This window comes from Gouania willdenowi, chromosome 24 (assembly GCF_900634775.1).
Source record: "Gouania willdenowi chromosome 24, fGouWil2.1, whole genome shotgun sequence".
Classification (NCBI taxonomy): Eukaryota; Metazoa; Chordata; class Actinopteri; order Blenniiformes; family Gobiesocidae; genus Gouania; species Gouania willdenowi.
The window spans coordinates 23613682-23632078 of NC_041066.1; the positions used below are offsets into that span (position 1 = coordinate 23613682).

Consider the following 18397-nt stretch of genomic DNA (forward strand, 5'->3'; position numbering starts at 1 on the left):
GAAGATGCTGTTTTAACAGCTTATGAGATTAGCTGTGTTTCCATTAGCCTTGGAAATGCGCAAAATCTAAATAGTGCGATAAAAACTGGTAAAGAAACAGTTGAATTTTGAAAAAACACTCATATCGATAAAAAGTTTTTTCGTTTTAACAAAGACGAATTTCAGATGTTTTGATGTTGAAATGTGTCGCAAAAGCGCTATGGAAACACTTTTACCGCAAATACACGTCACAGAACATGACGTACCTGGTCACATGACCACTGCTCTCTGAGAAAACATGACGTGATACGTGCAAACAGAAGACGAGACCGAGACGAGACGACAGTTTCAAAAATCATCACTGCCTCATTAGACGTGAAACAAATAAGGAATGTGAAGTGTTTTAAGGAGGTTCTGAGTATTCGTCTTCCTGCAGCGAAGTCTTTGTCGACATTTAGAAATATCGCTTTTATTTTGCAAAAATCTGTTATGGAAACCCAGCTGGTGAAACGTGGTGAATGACGTCAAACAAAGGCAACAGGCCAAAGGTAACAAAAGTATTTATTTATTTATTTTATTGGTACAGAAAGAGGAGAAACCCAACCACCACAAAAAAAAAATGTTTTCTCTTGAATAAAATCTTTTCGTATTCTAAACAAGTTGGTTGTGTTTCCAACACGGTAAACAAGGACAACATTGCAAAAACGGGTTTTTCCTCTTGTACCGTAGGGCCCGTTTAACGTGAACGTTGAAGTTTTCGATATAATCCTGGCTGCCGCACACATGTGCTTCGATGTTATTGAGGAGTTGTCCCTGGTCCTCCACGAGCAGAGCCATGTGCAGGAACAGCTCGTGCACCTCCTTCATCCTGGCCTCCAGCTCCACCAGCTCCTTGTGTCGGCCCTTGATCTCGTTCAGGGCCCAGTGGGACGAGTGGGCGGCCGAAGGCTGAAGGCTCTGGGAGAGCTCCATCCACCCCTCGCCGCCTTTGTCCACCAACACGTCCAGCTGCTCGTCGGTGATCTGTGTGCCCAGGATGGAGGCCTGCCGCTGGATCCTCTGTCGACACTTGTCCCTCTGCATCTCCTCCGCTTTGCTGTAGTCGTTCATGACCTGGTGGAAGGCGCGGCTCAGCGTGTCGTACTGGACGCGCGATATACGGCTAACGGCGGTGTTGGGGCCTTCCTTCTCCTCTAGAGAGCGACTCTCCTTACCCAGAGCCTGTAACCGGAAATACAAAGCCTCGCCTCGTTGCTGGATCTCTCTGCCGATGGAGTCCGAGTCCTTTTTGAGGAGACTGAATCTGCGCACTGAGGTCCCGTAGCGCTCGTTCTGTGCAGTGAGACGTTCTACCTCCAGGTGGAGCAAGGATATCTCCTTACGTATGGAGTGGGCCTCCTTCAGGACGTCATCGATAGCAGACGACGTCTCAAACAACACGGCCTGATGGAGGACCGGCACGTTGTCGTCATATTCCGACTCGGACTGCGAGTCCTCCCGTTCCTCGTTCACGTTCTGCAGCTTCTCCAGCATGTCCCGCATTCTGCCTGAACAAAAAGAAAAGACTGTCAGTACATTGTAAAAAATATGACAAACAACTCTGAAGCTTGACTCCATCTTCAATCATTCAAAACCGCCAAACAGTAACCGAAAAAACCCGAGAAATCTCTCACTAAAAGCTGCAGTATGTAGAATCATGAGACTTGTACAGAAACAATAATGCGCCATGAATTGCACATTCTCTCCACCTTTCAAGCGCTTTATCCCGTCTGTTATCACTCATTCTCTCTGACTCACTATGTGGGGAGGACTGCGCGCTCCCCACATACCGAGTTAGAAGCTGGGTTTCAATTTTTCCATCTGTGATGGAAACACAGCTATAGAGAACTCCGTCAAGTCCAGTCCATTCAAACATGTTTTTGCTTTTAATCTGTTGCTTCTCCACGTCAGTCTTCCTTTTTCCTCTTGCTTTGCCATGTAACCATTGTATCTAATGCGGCAAATGAGATTTCTGATGCTGGAATGTCCGCCATTACACTTTTACTATCGATGGTACATGAACGCGAATTGACTTCAGTCAAGAAGCCACTGGTAATGCCCAAAACAGCTCATGGAGCATTATAAAAAGATCTCAGAAATCTAGCGTCACGCTCCTGGATTTCTAAAGCTGTTATACAGAGCCAAGAGAAGGAAAAAAGTTCAGTGTCCACTCAGAACACTTTTGGTTACAATATCCTGAAAGGTGATTATGGATTTTTGAGCAAATTAACCAAAAATAAAACAAAAAAAAACAAAAAACATACATACTGCAGCTTTTTCTTTTCTTTTTTTTTTTCTACTTATACATACTGCAGCTTTAAGCTTGGGAACATTAAAAAATAGAAACTTTTCCTGTGAATTATTTATTGGACTCAAATCAATCAGTAAATAATAGCTTCCATTCAAAGTATTACAATTAAAAAACATAACATTACAATTAGAATTGCTAAATTCTGGGTCTTTTCAAAGTTAGAAACTTCCCATAGGAATTAAACAGGAAACTTTTAAAAAAAATTGATGGTTGTCCAGCATCAATTATTTAAAGTTACGCCTATCTACGGCCCAGTTCAGATCAAACCAGCCTGTATCGTTTAACTTTATTTTGAAAATATTGACACTTGCTACAGGGCACAGTCTAATAAATACAAAATGCTGTGATCAGATTAAAAAAAATCTATTTAGTTAACGTGTGTGTTACATAAGTACTGCACTGTTTGCAATGACGCCAGGTTTTTATGTGAACAATGAGAGAAGTCACAGAACAGTGGTTCACTGGAGACTGGAATGTCTCAAAATAAGGAAGAAGGAAGAACATTGTTGGAAAGAAAAGATAAGAACTTATGCCAAGGGTCACCATGGTGCAGGGATCTGTGAAGAAGTGAAGAAATAAAATAAAAACATGTTTATTTCTGTTCATCACATGCTGGTCATAATGTAGAGCCGGGGTTCTCAACCTGGGGGTCACAGTGAGACACTGTGAGGGGGTCACCACCAGATGTTTTCAAGAAACTTGTTTTTACCCTTTTTCTGCAACTACAACAAACTTGTAATATGTTAACCTATTTTCATCACTTTTCCTGAGACATATTTGATCCTTTTAATGTATTTTTGCGACATTACTCCAATTTCTGACACTTCTCCATTATATTTTAAAGCCTTTTCTGCACATTTTTTACATTTTCAGGACATTTTCAGCACTTTTAAACCACCATATGTTGACCCATTATAGTCACTTTTAACCTTTTCATCATATTTCATGCTTATTTTGTCAATTTATCCACATTCATGATTTGTCATGCCCCTTATTTGCCAGTTTAAACTAATTGTTCCAACTTTTTAAACTACTTTAACCCAACCCCATTTCTGCCACTTTTAAGCCAATAACCACTCTAATGTGCAACTTTTAACCAATTTCTGGGGTTTTTAAAATCCCATTTCACCACATTTTTCTACCATTTTTGGGCACTTTTAATCCATTTTGTTTCTGATTAAAATATCATCTTTCACTGTTCATGTCTGTGTTCAACCACCTTCAGCTACAGTGGGGGTCCCCGCTCTCTGGGACCTTTATTTTGGGGGTTGCGTCCTGAAAATGTTGAGAACCTCTGGTGTAGAGAACATTTTCTAAAAGTTAATCCCTTATAGCCATGATTTTATCAGAAGTTCTATTGCTTTTTGTGCAGGAGGAGCTCGCTGATATTTTATACATATAATATATACTGTATGTGTCTGACAAAGTCAAGTCATTGAATGTCTTACCTCTGTCTTCTGCTTCCACCTAAAGATGAATAAATCCTTTATTGTGTCATTTGTTTTATTTAACCAGAGTCAGTAAGTGTCGTCCAGCCTGTTCTGTGTGAGTGTGTGAGTGTGTGTGTGTGTGTGTGTCTTCACCTTCAGGTGACACTTTCTGGCATTTCATTGCAAAAAGTATTTCCTTGAATGGGAAGGTTTTGTTTTTCACCTGCTTGATTTAAAAAGACTTTCAGACAGAAAATAATTCAGTTGATCGAACACATAAATCTAAATAAATTCATATATATTCCCAGAATCAACCATCATTGATTACACCTGTGTGTGCTGAATGATTGGATTTCTTCAGGGAGAACCTAAAGGAATCATTTTAATTCCGAGGGTGTGAGTGAGACTTGTCCCAAAGGTTCTCAACTGGTGGGTCAGGGTCCTAAAAGTGGGTCTTTTATTTTGATGAATATTCTTTATTGTTTTTTATTTATTTTATTAAATTCTTTTTTTTTTTTTTCATTTTCCCTCTCTTCTTTCAATTTGATTAAATCTATTAACTTGTTATTGACTCCTCCCCTCACCCTCTAATTGCACAATACCATTATTATAGTACATATTATACACACACATGCACACACACTTACTGTATTATAATGTTTAAGATTACTGTCTATGGTCTATGTTTGTGTTGTATGTGGCAATAAATTAATTAATTAATTAAAATACAAAAATAATAATAAAAAATTAAAGAATATTAATCTGAAATGGAGCAACATCTTTTCTTTGAATAGTAGATGAAAAGCACATTTCTACTTATTTTTGTTCTTAGTTTACATGTTATACTAATATTATATGTATTCTTGAGTCTATAATTTAGTGTATATAGAGATGTACAATGGTTATAGTTTTATTTTATTTTAGATATGTCTATTTCAAAATTTGATCCGATTATTTATGTAGATTTTTTCAATATCAGCAAAAAAATGAGAATTTGATTATATCGGCTTGCAGAAAAATAAAAAAAATCTCTGATATGAGAAACATTACATTGTTTTTATCTGATTGATTTATATAGATTGTTTATTAATTTTTTCTTATTTGATTGTAGAATATTCTTATGTTTACGGTTCAAATGTATGTAACCCATTAGTTAATAGTTGTTTTTTTTTTTTAAATATCTTCTGTTGCTGACGATTGTTTTTTTTCTAACATTCAAAATTACAAAAGAAGTCATAAAAGTAGGTAGGATTCCTGTGGATATCGTATCAGATCAATATCAGTATCGTATCGGAAGTGGCAAAGTTGTATCGGTCATCCCTACACTTTACAGTAAAGCTTTTAGTTACTGGATTTTAATTTTAATTTATCCTTTAATGTTGCTGTTCTTATGATATTTATGCACTCTTGTTTTATTATTCTATTGTGTTGCACTTGTACTTTTACCACAACTCTGTACAGCACTTTGTGATTTTATCTGCAAAAAGCGCTTTATAAATAAACTACTTACTTACTCACTACTTACTCCCTAATATATATCTATTGCATAATGTTTTCTATTTATTTACGCATTTTTGTTTTTCCTTTTGAATGCGTTTACGAATTGTTTAACACGTTTGGAACAAATTAATAAAATGTGAAACGTCAAAGCACAGTGTTTTTATTTTTGGGTTTTGATTGACAGCTCCATGCAGAACCGTGCAGCGCTGTGGGGGCGGGGCTGCTGTGACAAAGGCGTGTCTTAATTATTCAAGGAGCCACGCCCATAATCAAGGCATTTTTTTTATTTCCCACTAGTGGCAGGTCAGCAAAAAGCTGACTTTAAGTTTGACCCCAAAAAAGTCCTTTAAACACACAAACACACAAACACACACAAAAGGATCTTTGGAAATACAACATATTTTAGTTGGACATACAGTTATCATCACATACTTCACAAGCCTTTGTGTAGGATTCCTTTAAACAGATGTTTGTAAAGCAGGGAACATCTGTGCTACACAAACGATGTTCATTAGTTCACTGTGTAAAGTCTGCAGTGGAATTTATAAATGCAACTGAGATATTTCAGTCAAAAAACACAATTACTTTTTAATCAAGTCATGGCTACGTTTGTTTGTAATAAGTAACTTTATTCATCAGTGACTTTTGGAATTCCAATAAGTACGAGATGATTTGTTGTGAATATATATATTTGTGTGTGTTTTGTGTATTTTTTTGTCATTTGTGTATTTTTGGTGTCGTTTTGTGTATTGTCTGCTGTTTTTTTTTGTTTGTTTTTGGTAAATATTTGTAGTCCTGTGTGTTTTTTGGTTTTCCTTGTATTTTTACAGTCATTTTGTGTATTTTAGTTGCTGTTATTGCTGTAAATGTGTTATTGTTGTGTGTTTTTGGAGTCATTTTGTGTATTTTTCTAGTCGCGAGTTCTTAAACAAGTCATGGCCACGTTTTTGTTAAAAAAGTAACTTTATTCACCAATGACTTTTGGAATTCTATTGATAAGTACGAGATCATTTGTTGTGAATATGTACAGTTATTAGTCGACACAGGGAAAACAACTGCAGAACATCTTTTTGAGCGGGTTGTTGCGATCGTGACGTTTGGCTCGCCCCAGTTTGACCAGAGCCTGTTGGATGCCAGCGTCCGTCTGCTGAACGTTGGTCTGGATCTCGTTGAGCATGGGGCCCTGCTCCTCCACCAGCATAGCAATGTCCAGGAAGATCTCGTGGATGCCCTTGATGCGGTTCTCCAAGTCCAGCAGCTCTTGGTGGCGTTTCTCGATCTGGGACAGCGCCGACCGGGCCGTTTTACCTTCCACCACGACACTGTCCGTGAACATGTTCCACTGGCCGCTCTCGATCATCTCCTCAACCTCCTCCCCCGACACGTCCCTCCCCACGATCTCCATCTGCCTCTGGATCTGGGCTTTGCAGTTCTTCCTGTGGCTCATCTCCGCCTCGTTGTAGTCGAACATTGCGTCGCGGAAGCCGTTGCTGAGGCAGGCGTACTGGGTTCGGGCGATTCTGGAGACGGCCGAGTTGGAACCGTGAACTTCGTTGAGCTTCTGAGCCGTGTTGTCCATCTGGTGGAGGCGTGCCAGAATCTTTTCGGCCCGCGACTTGATATCGGCGCCGATGGCGTTGGAGTCTCTTTTGATGGCGCTCATGGTGGAGACGCCCTGGAGCATGCGGGCGTTCTGTTCTCGGAGACGTTTGACCTCCAGTCGGATGAGTTGGATGTCTTTGTGGACGTCCTGGGACTGGGAGAAGACCTCGGCCAGCACGGGGCTGCTGTCAAACACCACGGCCTCATGGGGCAACTCGTCCTCCAGGTCCACGTTACTGAAGGTGTCTGAGACGGTGGAGTCTGCGTACTCCATCTGCTCCATGGGCTCCATCTGCTCCATGGGCCCCACGCAGTTCACAGACACATCCTGGAGGTGACTGAGTCGGTCCCTCATTGTGGTGCAGCTGGAACAAAAGGAAAAGTTCCACATATTGATTATTATTGGATTAAATGTGGATTCATTACAAGCAATAAATTAGAAATTGATATTTTTTTGAGCAAAGACGATTGATACAGTTAAAAAACAGCACTCACATCATTAACATTTATGTCATTCGTTAGAATAATGATCAGTCTGAGCATTAACAGGAAAAAATAAAGGTTTTGTGTTCATTGTGCCGATGTTTGTCCTTTTGTGGGTTTTTTTTCTAGATCTTTTTTTAGTGTTAGGAGTCATTTTGCATATTTCGTTGTCATTTTGTGTATTTTTGTTGTTTTTTCTTTGATGGGGGGGGTCATCAAGTGTGTTTTTGGAGTCATTGAGTCATTTTGTAAATTCTTTAATGTGGTTTTGAATATTTTTGTCATTTTGTGTGTTCATGTTGTCATTTTGTGTATTTTCCTCTAATTTTGTGTGTCTTTGTTGTTGTTTTCCATTTGTTTTTTGGGGGTGAAGCGTGTTTTTGTTATTGTTCTGTGTGATTATGAAGTGATTTTTTTGCATTTTTGCACATTTTTCTCATCATTTTGTGTGTTTTTGCTGTCATTTTGCACATTTATTCCTCATTTTGTGTGAGTTTATTGTTGTTTTCTGGATGTTTTCTGGGAGTCATAAAGTGTGTTTTTGTTGTCATTTTGTGTAAAACTATATGTATTTTTGTAGTCGTTTTTGTATATTTCTGATTGAAAATTCTATTCCCATCAATAACTATACTGTAGGTCCACATGTATGGACACCCCCAAATAAAAAAAAACAAATGAAAATAAAATCTGGATCTGATCTGGATGAAACTCAGTGCAGTTAAAAAATAAATCAGTAATCCTGCTAAAAGTCAAACAAACAAACATCGGTGACGATAAGTGGGTAAATAGATCAATTTTAGTGACGCCTGTCTACGTGAAAAATCCAACAAGTTTAAAACACTCCCACTTTATCATTTATCTGTCGCGTCTGGAAACTATTCTTATTCTTCTTATTGGTCCAACTCTCACCCAACAGGTTCCTTTAAGTAAGAAAACAGTCGAAGGTGTTGCTCGTCACTAAACGAGTTCTTCAACTAATGATCAGTGTGATGTCATCACGTAGACATTCATTCAGACTTTAGTCACAACACCAAACATATTCATTTTATATCTCAGCACCTCCTACGGTCACCATTATAAGCCAAATGACATTTTCATTATTTATTTATTTATTTAATCAATATTGATGAGTTATTTTAGTTCACTTTACATTGTTTTAGAGATGTTATTTGATGAAAGTGCTTAAAATTTAAATGTAAGTAAACTCATGGAGACAACTGAACCAAAGTTCTTTTTTTTTTATGTTTACATGACCAATTAAAAGAAAAAAATAAATAAAAAAACGTCCCACTTTCATTTCTTTTACACACAAAAACGTTCAACTCAAAGTTTCTTGTGGTAAACTTGTTCAGACAAAGTTAGTCAAACAGAGAAGATCCTTAACTTAAAGGTATGTCATTTATGTTTTCATTATGAAAAACCCAGAAATATTGCTTTGATTAAAAAAAATATTAATGTAAGAAAAAACAAGATGTTTTAGTATATTTTTCTTGTCATTTTTGGTGTATTTTTTTGTTCATTTTGTATATTTTTCTTTTTATATTGTGTGTTTAAGGAGTCGTTTTGTGTATGTTTCTTATATTATGTGTGTTTTTGGAGTTGTTTTGCATTTTCTTTTTTAAATAAAAAGTGTTTACATGACCAAATATGAAATAAAAACCTTCCCACTTAATTTTATTTATTTATTTTTTTACTATAAGTTACTTGTGGTATTTTCTATAAATTATTCTGGCAACACCTCGAGATACTTACCTTATGGGTATGACATTTATGTTTTCAATATGAATTCAATTAAAAAATATAATAATATAGGAAAAAACAATACGTTATATATGTGTTTTTCTTGTCATTTTGTACATTTTTATTTTATTTTGTGTTTTTTTACTTGTCACTAAAATGTAAGTATACTTAAGCAGACAATTACCCAAGGTTGATTAACGTCTGTTTTACCAGATTTCCAAAATGTGTGTTTTCCTTTTTAAAAATGTGTTTACGTGACCAAATATGGAAAAACAAATACAAAAAACACTTCCCACTTCACTCATTTACACACAAAAAATGTTTAACTACAAGTTACTTGTGGTATTTTCTTTAAATTTGTTGAGACAAAGCTAGTCAAATAACAAAGACCCTTATCTTAAGGGTATGTAATTTAGGTTTTTATTATAAAATCCCCAAAAATATTGCTTCATTTTAAATATATATGTATTGTATGTTTTTGTCATTTTGTATATATATATATATTTTTTTTGTGTGGTGTGTTTTGCTGTCATTAGGAGTGCTTTAGGAGTTATTTTGTGTATTTTTGTTGTAATTTTTGTGTTTTTGTTGTCATTAAAATTCAAGTATACATAATTGAACCAAAATGGATTAATATCTGCTTTACCACATGCCTAAAATGTGTTTACATGACCAAATATGAAACAAAAACATTCCCACTTAACTCCTTCACACACAATAAAATGTTTAACTGTAATTTACTTGTGGTATTTTCTTTAAATTCTTCTGACAACTTGATGAGATAAAGTAATTAAAACAGAGCGGATTCTTACCTGGTTTGTTCGGACGTCCACAGATATTAAAATGTATTTCTAATGATAAATCAGCAACATTCCATAGTTTCTGAGCAGAATACTTTCTATTTTTAGATGAAAAGCTTGTTCATGTGAACTTTGTTGAGTCGCTGATCAACTGTGGCTCGCTGTGTGTGTGATGAGGAGCTGAGGAATGAAGCTGGGCCACTTTGAGAAGGATCCACCTCAGACCTGTGCAGGTAGAGGTAGGCTACAGCTGCAGCCACAGGTGAGGACATTCAGATAAAAACACAACTGTAAAAAAACCATTTCACTCCATCATCACTACTGCACATCTGACATTTAACTTACTGTGGCTTTTCAAAGGTTTAAATTGGGATCAAAGAAGCCTTTGAAGCCAAAGACCTGAACCCTCCAGAGCTAAAAAATCTGTGCACACGTGATCTGACGTCAGTTGATAGGAAGCCCCGCCCCCATCATTAGTGGGTGTGTGTTGGAGACACACCTGTAGCATTGGGAGCATTAGCAAAAATACTTTTTTATTTAAGGAACGAATTATATGCAGATAAAATTGTGCTTTTTTTATTAAAAGAAAAATGATTCAATCAAAAATGTTTTGCATGAAAAGAAAAAACTCCTAAAATATTGTTTTATTTACCACTTGAAAATGTTTTTTATTATTATTATTCAGATGAGTAATTAAATTTACTGATTTTTTTTATTATTATTTATTGTATTTGTGCCATATTATGGATATGACATCCATGTCTACATTATTAAATCCCCAAAAATATTGTTCAATAAAAAATATAAATACGAGAAAAAAGAAAAGGTTAGGGTTTTTTTGGTTTTGTTTTTTGTCGTTTTGTATATTTTTGGAGTAATTTTGTGTGTTTTGCAGTCATTTTATGAATTTTTGTTGTGTATGTGCAGTCGTCTCATGTATTTTTCTGTCCTTTTGGAGTTGCCTTGTGTATTTTGTTGTCTTTGTGTATTTTTGCAGTCGTCTTGTGTATTTTTAACAGTAATCTTGTGTATTTGTTTGTCTTGTGGTTTTTTTTTGCAGTCTTAAGCATTTTTTGAGTCCTTTTGTGTTTTTTAGTTGTCATAAAATGTGATGTGTACATTCATCTCTTTTGCAGTTTTCTTGAGTATTTTTGTTGTCTTTTTTGTGTATTTTTTTGGTCATTTTTTTTAAAGAAAGTGTCTATTTGTACGGTTGCCGTACGAACAACCCCCAGTGCTTTTGGTACGATTACTTAAGTACATGTACATAGCGTTTTAGGGTTAGGGTTAGCATTAGGTTTAGGGTTAGCATTAGGTTTAGGGTTAGCATTAGGGTTAGGGTTAGCATTAGGGTTTGGGTTAGCATTAGCTTTAGGGTTAGCATTAGGTTTAGGGTTAGGGGTTAGCATTAGGTTTAGGGTTAGCATTAGGTTTAGGGGTTAGCATTAAGTTTAGGGTTAGCATTAGGGTTAGGGGTTAGCATTAGGTTTAGGGATAGAATTAGGGTTTGGGTTAGCATTAGCTTTACGGTTAGCATTAGGTTTAGGGTTAGGGGTTAGCATTAGGTTTAGGGTTAGGGGTTAGCATTAGGTTTAGGGTTAGGGGTTAGCATTAGGTTTAGGGTTAGCATTAGGGTTAGGGTTAGCATTAGGTTTAGGGTTAGCATTAGGTTTAGGGTTAGCATTAGGTTTAGGGTTAGGGGTTAGCATTAGGTTTAGGGTTTGGGTTAGCATTAGGTTTAGGGTTTGGGTTAGCAGTAGCTTTAGGGTTTGGGTTAGCATTAGGTTTAGGGTTTGGGTTAGCATTAGGTTTAGGGTTTGCGTTAGCATTAGCTTTAGGGTTAGCATTAGGATTTTGGTTAGCATTAGCTTTAGGGTTTGGGTTAGCATTAATTTTAGGGTTAGCATTAGGTTTAGGGTTTGGGTTAGCATTAGCTTTAGGGTTAGGTTATAACCCAATATCGCAACAATTTTTAGGATTAGGGTAAGGTTTAATCTTAGTCACATGACCTAAACTGGCCAAATAGGGGCGCTTCGTATGGATAGATTGTCGGTATATTGATACGGTAACTTTACGGATAGCCATGCCTTTTTTAAATGTTTGAAAGTGTCTATTGGTACAGTTGCCGTACGGACAACCCTCCGTGCTATTGGTACGGTTACCCAAGTCCGCGTACGTAGTGTCTTAGGGTAAGGGTTAGAGTTAGGTTATAACTCAATATTGTAACAATTTTTAGAGTTAGGGTAAGATTTAGTCTTAGTCACGCGACTTAAACTGACCAATGACTGACCTATCACGTGACCTAAACTGGCCAAATAGGGGCGCTACGTACGGATAGAATGTCGGTATATTGATACGGTAACCGTACGGATAGCCACTGCCTAAATGTTTTTGGGAGTCATTTATGTGTGTTTACTTTGGGACCGCACAAGGAAGAACAAATTGTTTAATAAAAACAACAACCAAAAAAAAAAAAAAAAAAAACTAAAACAACTCTTGTTTTATAATGGCTTCTTTACAATTTGTAATTTTGCGTCGCTTGTGTTGTGTTCTGTTGAAGTTTTGGAGAGTGTTCATATTTCCCAGGGTCCGTGAAGTCACCATAGCTCCATCATCACTGTGTGTGTGTGTGACCCTCCTTTAACTGTTTCTGATGCTCACACACTGACTACTACCTCATTAGACTAGCTTTAAGTCAAGTTTATTATCTTATTTTTTTATTTATTTATCGAATAGAAACCAAGAGGAGCGACTATGAGGGTTGTATTGATCCGCGGCGTGTGTGCTGCTCTCCGGAGCAGTTTCCCCGTGTTTCCGCGTAGATGTGTCCGGGCTGGAGGTGCCCACAGCCGGCTGGTCCTCCGAGCAGCCAGCGCTACTTCCAGCACCGGGACCAGAGCCAAACTAACCACCGGCAAGTTTGAGAAACTTTCCCCGGAAGAAGAAGAAGAAGAAGCGGACTCGGACTTCTCTGTGAGGTGAGGAAGAAGAACCGTCAACATATTTAAAGATACATTAATAATGTCATATTTACACGTTTTAAACCTGTATAAATTCGTCTACTGGTGATGATTTATTAACCAGGGACTTCCAGGTGGTTCAGCACGTGTTTAGGATAAAGATCAAAAGGCGCCGACAGATGATGTAACTACTTCCTGATGTTACCAAAATAAAACGCATGAGAAACATGTGATTGGATCAGTTTCCAGGTTACTCTATTTACTGCCGCTGCGTTATTGATTTAATGTTTACATTTCTGTGATTAATGTATGTCAGTGTGTCTATCGTAGCTCCTCCCACACGACACCATAGATTTCTCCATAAAATCTATATCACACGTGTGAAACACAAGGCCCGGGGGCCAAATCCGGCCCTTTGGAGTATCCAATTCGGGCCGCAGGAGAAAATAAAAATGACAGAAAACATTACTTATTGTGTAAATGAAACTCAATATTTGCAGGCGATCACAGTTTTCCTGATGCTTATATTGCATGATTGCAGTCATTTTTAATGTTAAAGTCAAACGTTTTATTATTTTCCTCAAATTATTACATAACAATTTCCTTAATTAAATAGAAATTGGTCACAAATCTAGAACCTTTAAAATGAAGACCCTGTTGGGACTGATATCTGTCACTTACTGCTTGGATATTGTTGGTTTCTTGTTTCTTACATATTTTGTAAGAAACAAACATTTTTCATTGCTGTGTAAAAAATATGCTTTATTAACCTGAACTGGATCATCCTAAAATTTCAATTACAAATTTGTAAACTAAAAACCAAAAGAAATCCTCCAAATGACTCCAAAAAGACACAAAAAGACTCCAAAACACATAAAGTGACAGAAATATACTCCAAACAGCAAAAATCCACAATTTACTCCTAAAACACACAAGACGAATTAAAAAATATATATATATATAATATACATATTGATATCCAAAGTACACCTAAATGACTTCGAAACACACACATTCAGACCAAAAATACACAAAATAACAACAAATATACACAAAATGACTCTGAAAACACACATAATTACAGAAAAATTCACAAACTGACCACAAAAACACACAAAAAATATAGAAAATGACATGAAAAACACACAAAAATACAGAAAAATTACTACAAAAACACAACAAACAACAACAAAAACACAATCATTTTGCCAAATTGCTAAAAGTTAAATTACAAATAAAATCCTAAAAGTAGGGTGTTCACTTGTAAAATAAACTGTTGGACAAACTAATCACATTGAACTCATTTGTCACTTGTATATTTATGAGATTAAGTGATCTCCATGTCCTTTTTTTTTAAATTTATTTATTTTTTGGAAAGTTTTCATTTATTTTCAATGCTGTGTATTAAACTGCAAGAAAAAAAATAGTGAAAATATTGATCTGTTGAGCTACAGCCTGGACTGGTTTCTATATTATCTCTTGACACGCACAGTGACAAACACGCACATTGATTTATTTATTTATTTTAATCCATTTGTTTTGCAACTAAAAACGCTGCTAAAGTGACGTCCCACTCACTGTCCTCTTTGTCTGGCAAAGAAACACAAGAAATCACTCTAAGAATCAAGTAAGAAAACTAAGTTCTATGCATCAGTCTACAGGACTCCACATCCCACAATGCAATGCAATGTCTTTATGCAGCTTTAACTTGAACTATATCTAAATGATGTGTTCATTCACTTTGACAGGGAAGTGGTGCAGAGTACGAAGGAAGCCGTCGTCACTCTGCAGAAAAATAATCCAGCAACTCAGCCATCTTTGGCCATTCTACAGGTACACAACGTTGGAGTGGCATTTTTTAATTTGTTAAAACCTAATATCACATTTATTTTATTTGAGCCACATCATGAACTTCATCTGTTTTATATAATGTGTGATGTCACTAAGTTGTGATCCCTCAAAGTTTTCCCTTTTCTTAATCTTAAAGTTAGGTGAAGATGACAGCGTGTTGGAGATCAATAAGAAAATGGCAGGCAAGGTGATGTTATATAATCATTTTATTTATTTATTTGTCGTATTATCTCAAAATTTTAAAGATATTGCGACTATAAACTTTGTCTTTTTTTGTCCAAAGATGGGATTGAATGTGACTCAGATTTGCCTGGGAAAGGACTGTACAGAGGATGAAGTGAGTGAAAAGAACCTATTATTAATCATCTATTCTGCCATATTTAAACATGTCAGAACATGGTTCACCTTTTGTGCAACATTTGATCATTATTAGATGAAGTAATCACAGCCATTCCTTCCTGTTTGCCTCACTCACTCACTGTGATATTGGACTTTCTTTCCTCCTGTTATTATAACATAATGTAACTGAGTCCAAGGAGGGGGGGGGGGACTCTACAGCAGGCATTGGCAACTGGTGGCCCGGGGGCTACAAGTGGCCATCAGTCTGATTTTGTGTGGCCTCGAAATAAACGCAAAATGACTCCAAAAGCACACAATAAAATATACAAATTTACTCCAAAAACAAACAAAATGACTGAAAAATATACAAATTTACTCCTAAAACACACAAATAGATACACAAATAATAAAATATACATAATGACCCAAAAATGACTGCAAAAACACACAAATTTAGACCCCAAACACACAAAATCAAACCAAAAACATAAAAAATGAGAAAAAAATACATCAAACAGCAAAAATACACAAATGTATTCCAATTTTACATTGAATATTATACACATCAAGACCAAAAGTAGACATAAATGACTCCAAAACACACAAAATGACAGAAAAATACACAAATATGAAGAAATCATAAACAAAATATACATAACATCAAAAGTATGCACAAAGTAAGAACAAGAACATACAAAACGGCAGAGAAATTAACCAAATTACTCCAAAAACACACAAGATGGATTCAAAAGTATGGGGGAAATCATTGCAAAATATACATGACACACAATGACTGCAAAACACACCAAACAGCAAAAACACATGAAAAATATACATAACACCAAAAGTACACACAACATCAGACCAAAAATACACAAATCAACAATAAATATACACAAAAGGACTCTAAAAACACACAAAACAATAACAAAAATATACAAAATGTCTGCAGAAACCCACAAAATCTGACCAAAAACACAGAAAATGAGCCCAACAATAACAGAAAAAAATCACCAATTAGCAACAATACAAAAATGTACTCCATAAACACAAGACAATTAATTATCACAAAAAAATTGAGAACCAAAGTACATAATCAGACTAAAAATACAGAAAATAACAGAAAAATGCACCAAACAGCAAAAATATACAAATGAGCTCCCAAAATACATAAGGCAATGAATTATTACAAAAATATTCACCATTTACACCAATAATACACATAAATGACTTAAACAAACACAAAATCGGACCTAAAATACACAAAACAACAATAAGTGTACACAAAATGACTACAAAAACACACAATACAACAACAAAAAGACACAATCACACCAAAAACAACAGACACTTAAAATGACCCCAATAACACACACAACACACGCACATATTCCGTGAAAGTATATGAAACGACAACAACACACGAAACCCTTTTATTCAGTTGTTTCTTCTATTCATGCTCAGATTGGTCATTATTTTTAATGCTGAGATAAATGTTGATCATGTGGCCCTCAGATCAGATAAAATCACTTTTTTGTGGCCCCTGTTGTGATAAAAGTTTTCCGTTTTTGGTCTTCAGTGTGTGGCATCATCCTTACGTAAAGAAGACATTCCTGAAAATAAATCAGACATTTGAGCTGAAATACGATCTGATCCGTGGCCTCAGGAGAACTCTGAGCTGCTCTACTGATCCACTGCTCTATATTTGTTCTGTTTTTATTTGACATGTCATGCTTTGAGATGCTTTTACCTGCTTCCTACCTCTGCAAAGGTGTTGGTTTAATTTTGTTTAAGATCAGATGAGGTCTTACTCCTTACTGTAGATGTTTTGTCCATTTGTAGATTCTAGAGGAGCTGCTGAAACTGAACGATGACCCCAGGGTTCATGGGGTTTACCTCCATCTTCCACCAGCTGCCCTCACTAATCGAGTGCTGAACTCACTGAAACCAGAGAAGGACGTTGATGGGTAAAAAAAACCCCAAAAACTGCAGTGTCAGCGCAGGCTTTTAAAGGATTTACTCAAATGTTTTTGTTTTTGCACGGGGCTTGATTTAAAATGCAAGACTTTTCTTTTTTTTTAATATTTTTATCATTGCTAACAATAATTTATTGTTGTTTTATGTGTGTAGGATTTCTGATTGGAATACGGGTAAACTGGTGCGAGGTCCCCTAAGCACTGGTTTTGTGCCACCTTTGGCCAGCGCAGTTTTACATCTGTTGGAAAATCAAGGTAATTTTCTGCAGCAAAAGATTTGAGTTCCCTTCCTGGTTTCACCTGTTAAGCCCCAGCCACTTTTCTCCTAAAATCACATACCCATGACAAATAACGTTTTTCTAAGCTCCTACATGACCTACATGGCTGATCTTTGTTCAGATTAAAGTAGGACCCTTAGTGGTTACAGATAGTATGACATTTTGGAAATATATGATACTGAGTGACAATAAATCATGTTTTAAATGCAGAAATCTGTAGTAAGCCCAAAAAACCTAGATAATTACATCAAATATAAAGCCAATTCTCAGTAGGGAAGGCTATAAAAGCACAAATAATTGAAGCAGTGTATGGACATCAACTGCAGCAAGTTTGGTGATAATAATAAACAATATACCAAATGTGCATGTGTTTTTGTACAAAAAAGTTCAGGCAGAATCCACTCTGCCACAACCAGTGTGTAACTGTAATATTGTAAAATTGATTCCAATCATTTGTAGTCTTACGTGTGACCACTAGATGTTACAGTTTGGCTTGAAATGAACACATACACATTTTTATTCAGATTTCTGCTGTGCCATGCATAATGCTATTTCTGCGGTTACGCATGGGTGTTATTCAACAATGCTTTGACCAATCAGAATGCTTGACACAGCGTTGTAAAGCTCAGAGTTTGTAGAAATTGGTGATGTCAAACACTATGGGGGCGGGCTTTAGCCCTGGCCAATCAGAGTCCGTTGGGACTGAAGAGGTTGATTATAAAAACAATAAATATTTGGTTGCCTTTGTCTGTTTTCAGAGGATTCATTGGAAGGAAAAACGGTGCTACTGGTTGGTGGAGAAAGTCCCTTTAGGCTCGTCCTGCAGTGCCTGATTGAAAGACGTGGAATGGTGACAGCGAAGAGTCACTGGGACTCAAAGAGCCTGGAGAGAGAGGTGAGATGTCCTCATAATGGAATTGTAAGTTATTAATTAAATTAACGATATGGCTTTTAGAAAAGAAACACGTAAATGCACAAAATGACTCCAAAAACACACGAAATTACACATTATACACAAAACAGCAAAAATATGTTGAATAAGTATCCAAAAAGAAATTTAAAACACACAAAAATTATACATAAAAAAACAAAAAACACAAAAATAATAT

At 36.3% G+C, this 18397-nt stretch overlaps 3 protein-coding genes across 3 annotated transcripts in view; 1 reads left to right on the forward strand and 2 right to left on the reverse strand.

The window, feature by feature from the left end:
• Window positions 1-630: 630 nt before the first annotated feature.
• On the reverse strand, window positions 631-3879 carry LOC114457890 (syntaxin-11-like). Its single transcript, XM_028440025.1, has 2 exons — window positions 3778-3879; window positions 631-1526 (listed from the first exon to the last, which is right to left on the reverse strand). The coding sequence occupies exon 2, from the start codon at window positions 1519-1521 to the stop codon at window positions 631-633; it is 891 nt and encodes a 296-aa protein (XP_028295826.1). The 5' UTR covers window positions 1522-1526; window positions 3778-3879.
• A 2176-nt stretch (window positions 3880-6055) lies between these two features.
• On the reverse strand, window positions 6056-10260 carry stx11b.1 (syntaxin 11b, tandem duplicate 1). The gene is made up of 2 exons (XM_028439201.1): window positions 9897-10260; window positions 6056-7226 (listed from the first exon to the last, which is right to left on the reverse strand). Exon 2 carries the CDS (start codon window positions 7214-7216, stop codon window positions 6293-6295), a length of 924 nt encoding a protein of 307 aa, XP_028295002.1. The 5' UTR covers window positions 7217-7226; window positions 9897-10260; the 3' UTR covers window positions 6056-6292.
• The window catches only part of mthfd1l (methylenetetrahydrofolate dehydrogenase (NADP+ dependent) 1 like), a 45920-nt gene continuing 37601 nt past the window's right edge, over window positions 10079-18397 (forward strand). The window contains exons 1-8 of the mRNA XM_028439200.1: window positions 10079-10146; window positions 12621-12862; window positions 14593-14677; window positions 14832-14882; window positions 14979-15032; window positions 16877-17001; window positions 17165-17265; window positions 18047-18183. Of these exons, the coding sequence (XP_028295001.1) occupies window positions 12639-12862; window positions 14593-14677; window positions 14832-14882; window positions 14979-15032; window positions 16877-17001; window positions 17165-17265; window positions 18047-18183 (777 nt within the window). The 5' untranslated portion in view covers window positions 10079-10146; window positions 12621-12638. The remainder of the gene's footprint in view (window positions 10147-12620; window positions 12863-14592; window positions 14678-14831; window positions 14883-14978; window positions 15033-16876; window positions 17002-17164; window positions 17266-18046; window positions 18184-18397) is intronic.

Coding starts and splice junctions, on each gene's coding strand:
- LOC114457890 (XM_028440025.1), bottom strand. CDS start 1,521: ATGCGGGACATGCTGGAGAAGCTGCAGAACGTGAACGAGGAACGGGAG.
- stx11b.1 (XM_028439201.1), bottom strand. CDS start 7,216: ATGAGGGACCGACTCAGTCACCTCCAGGATGTGTCTGTGAACTGCGTG.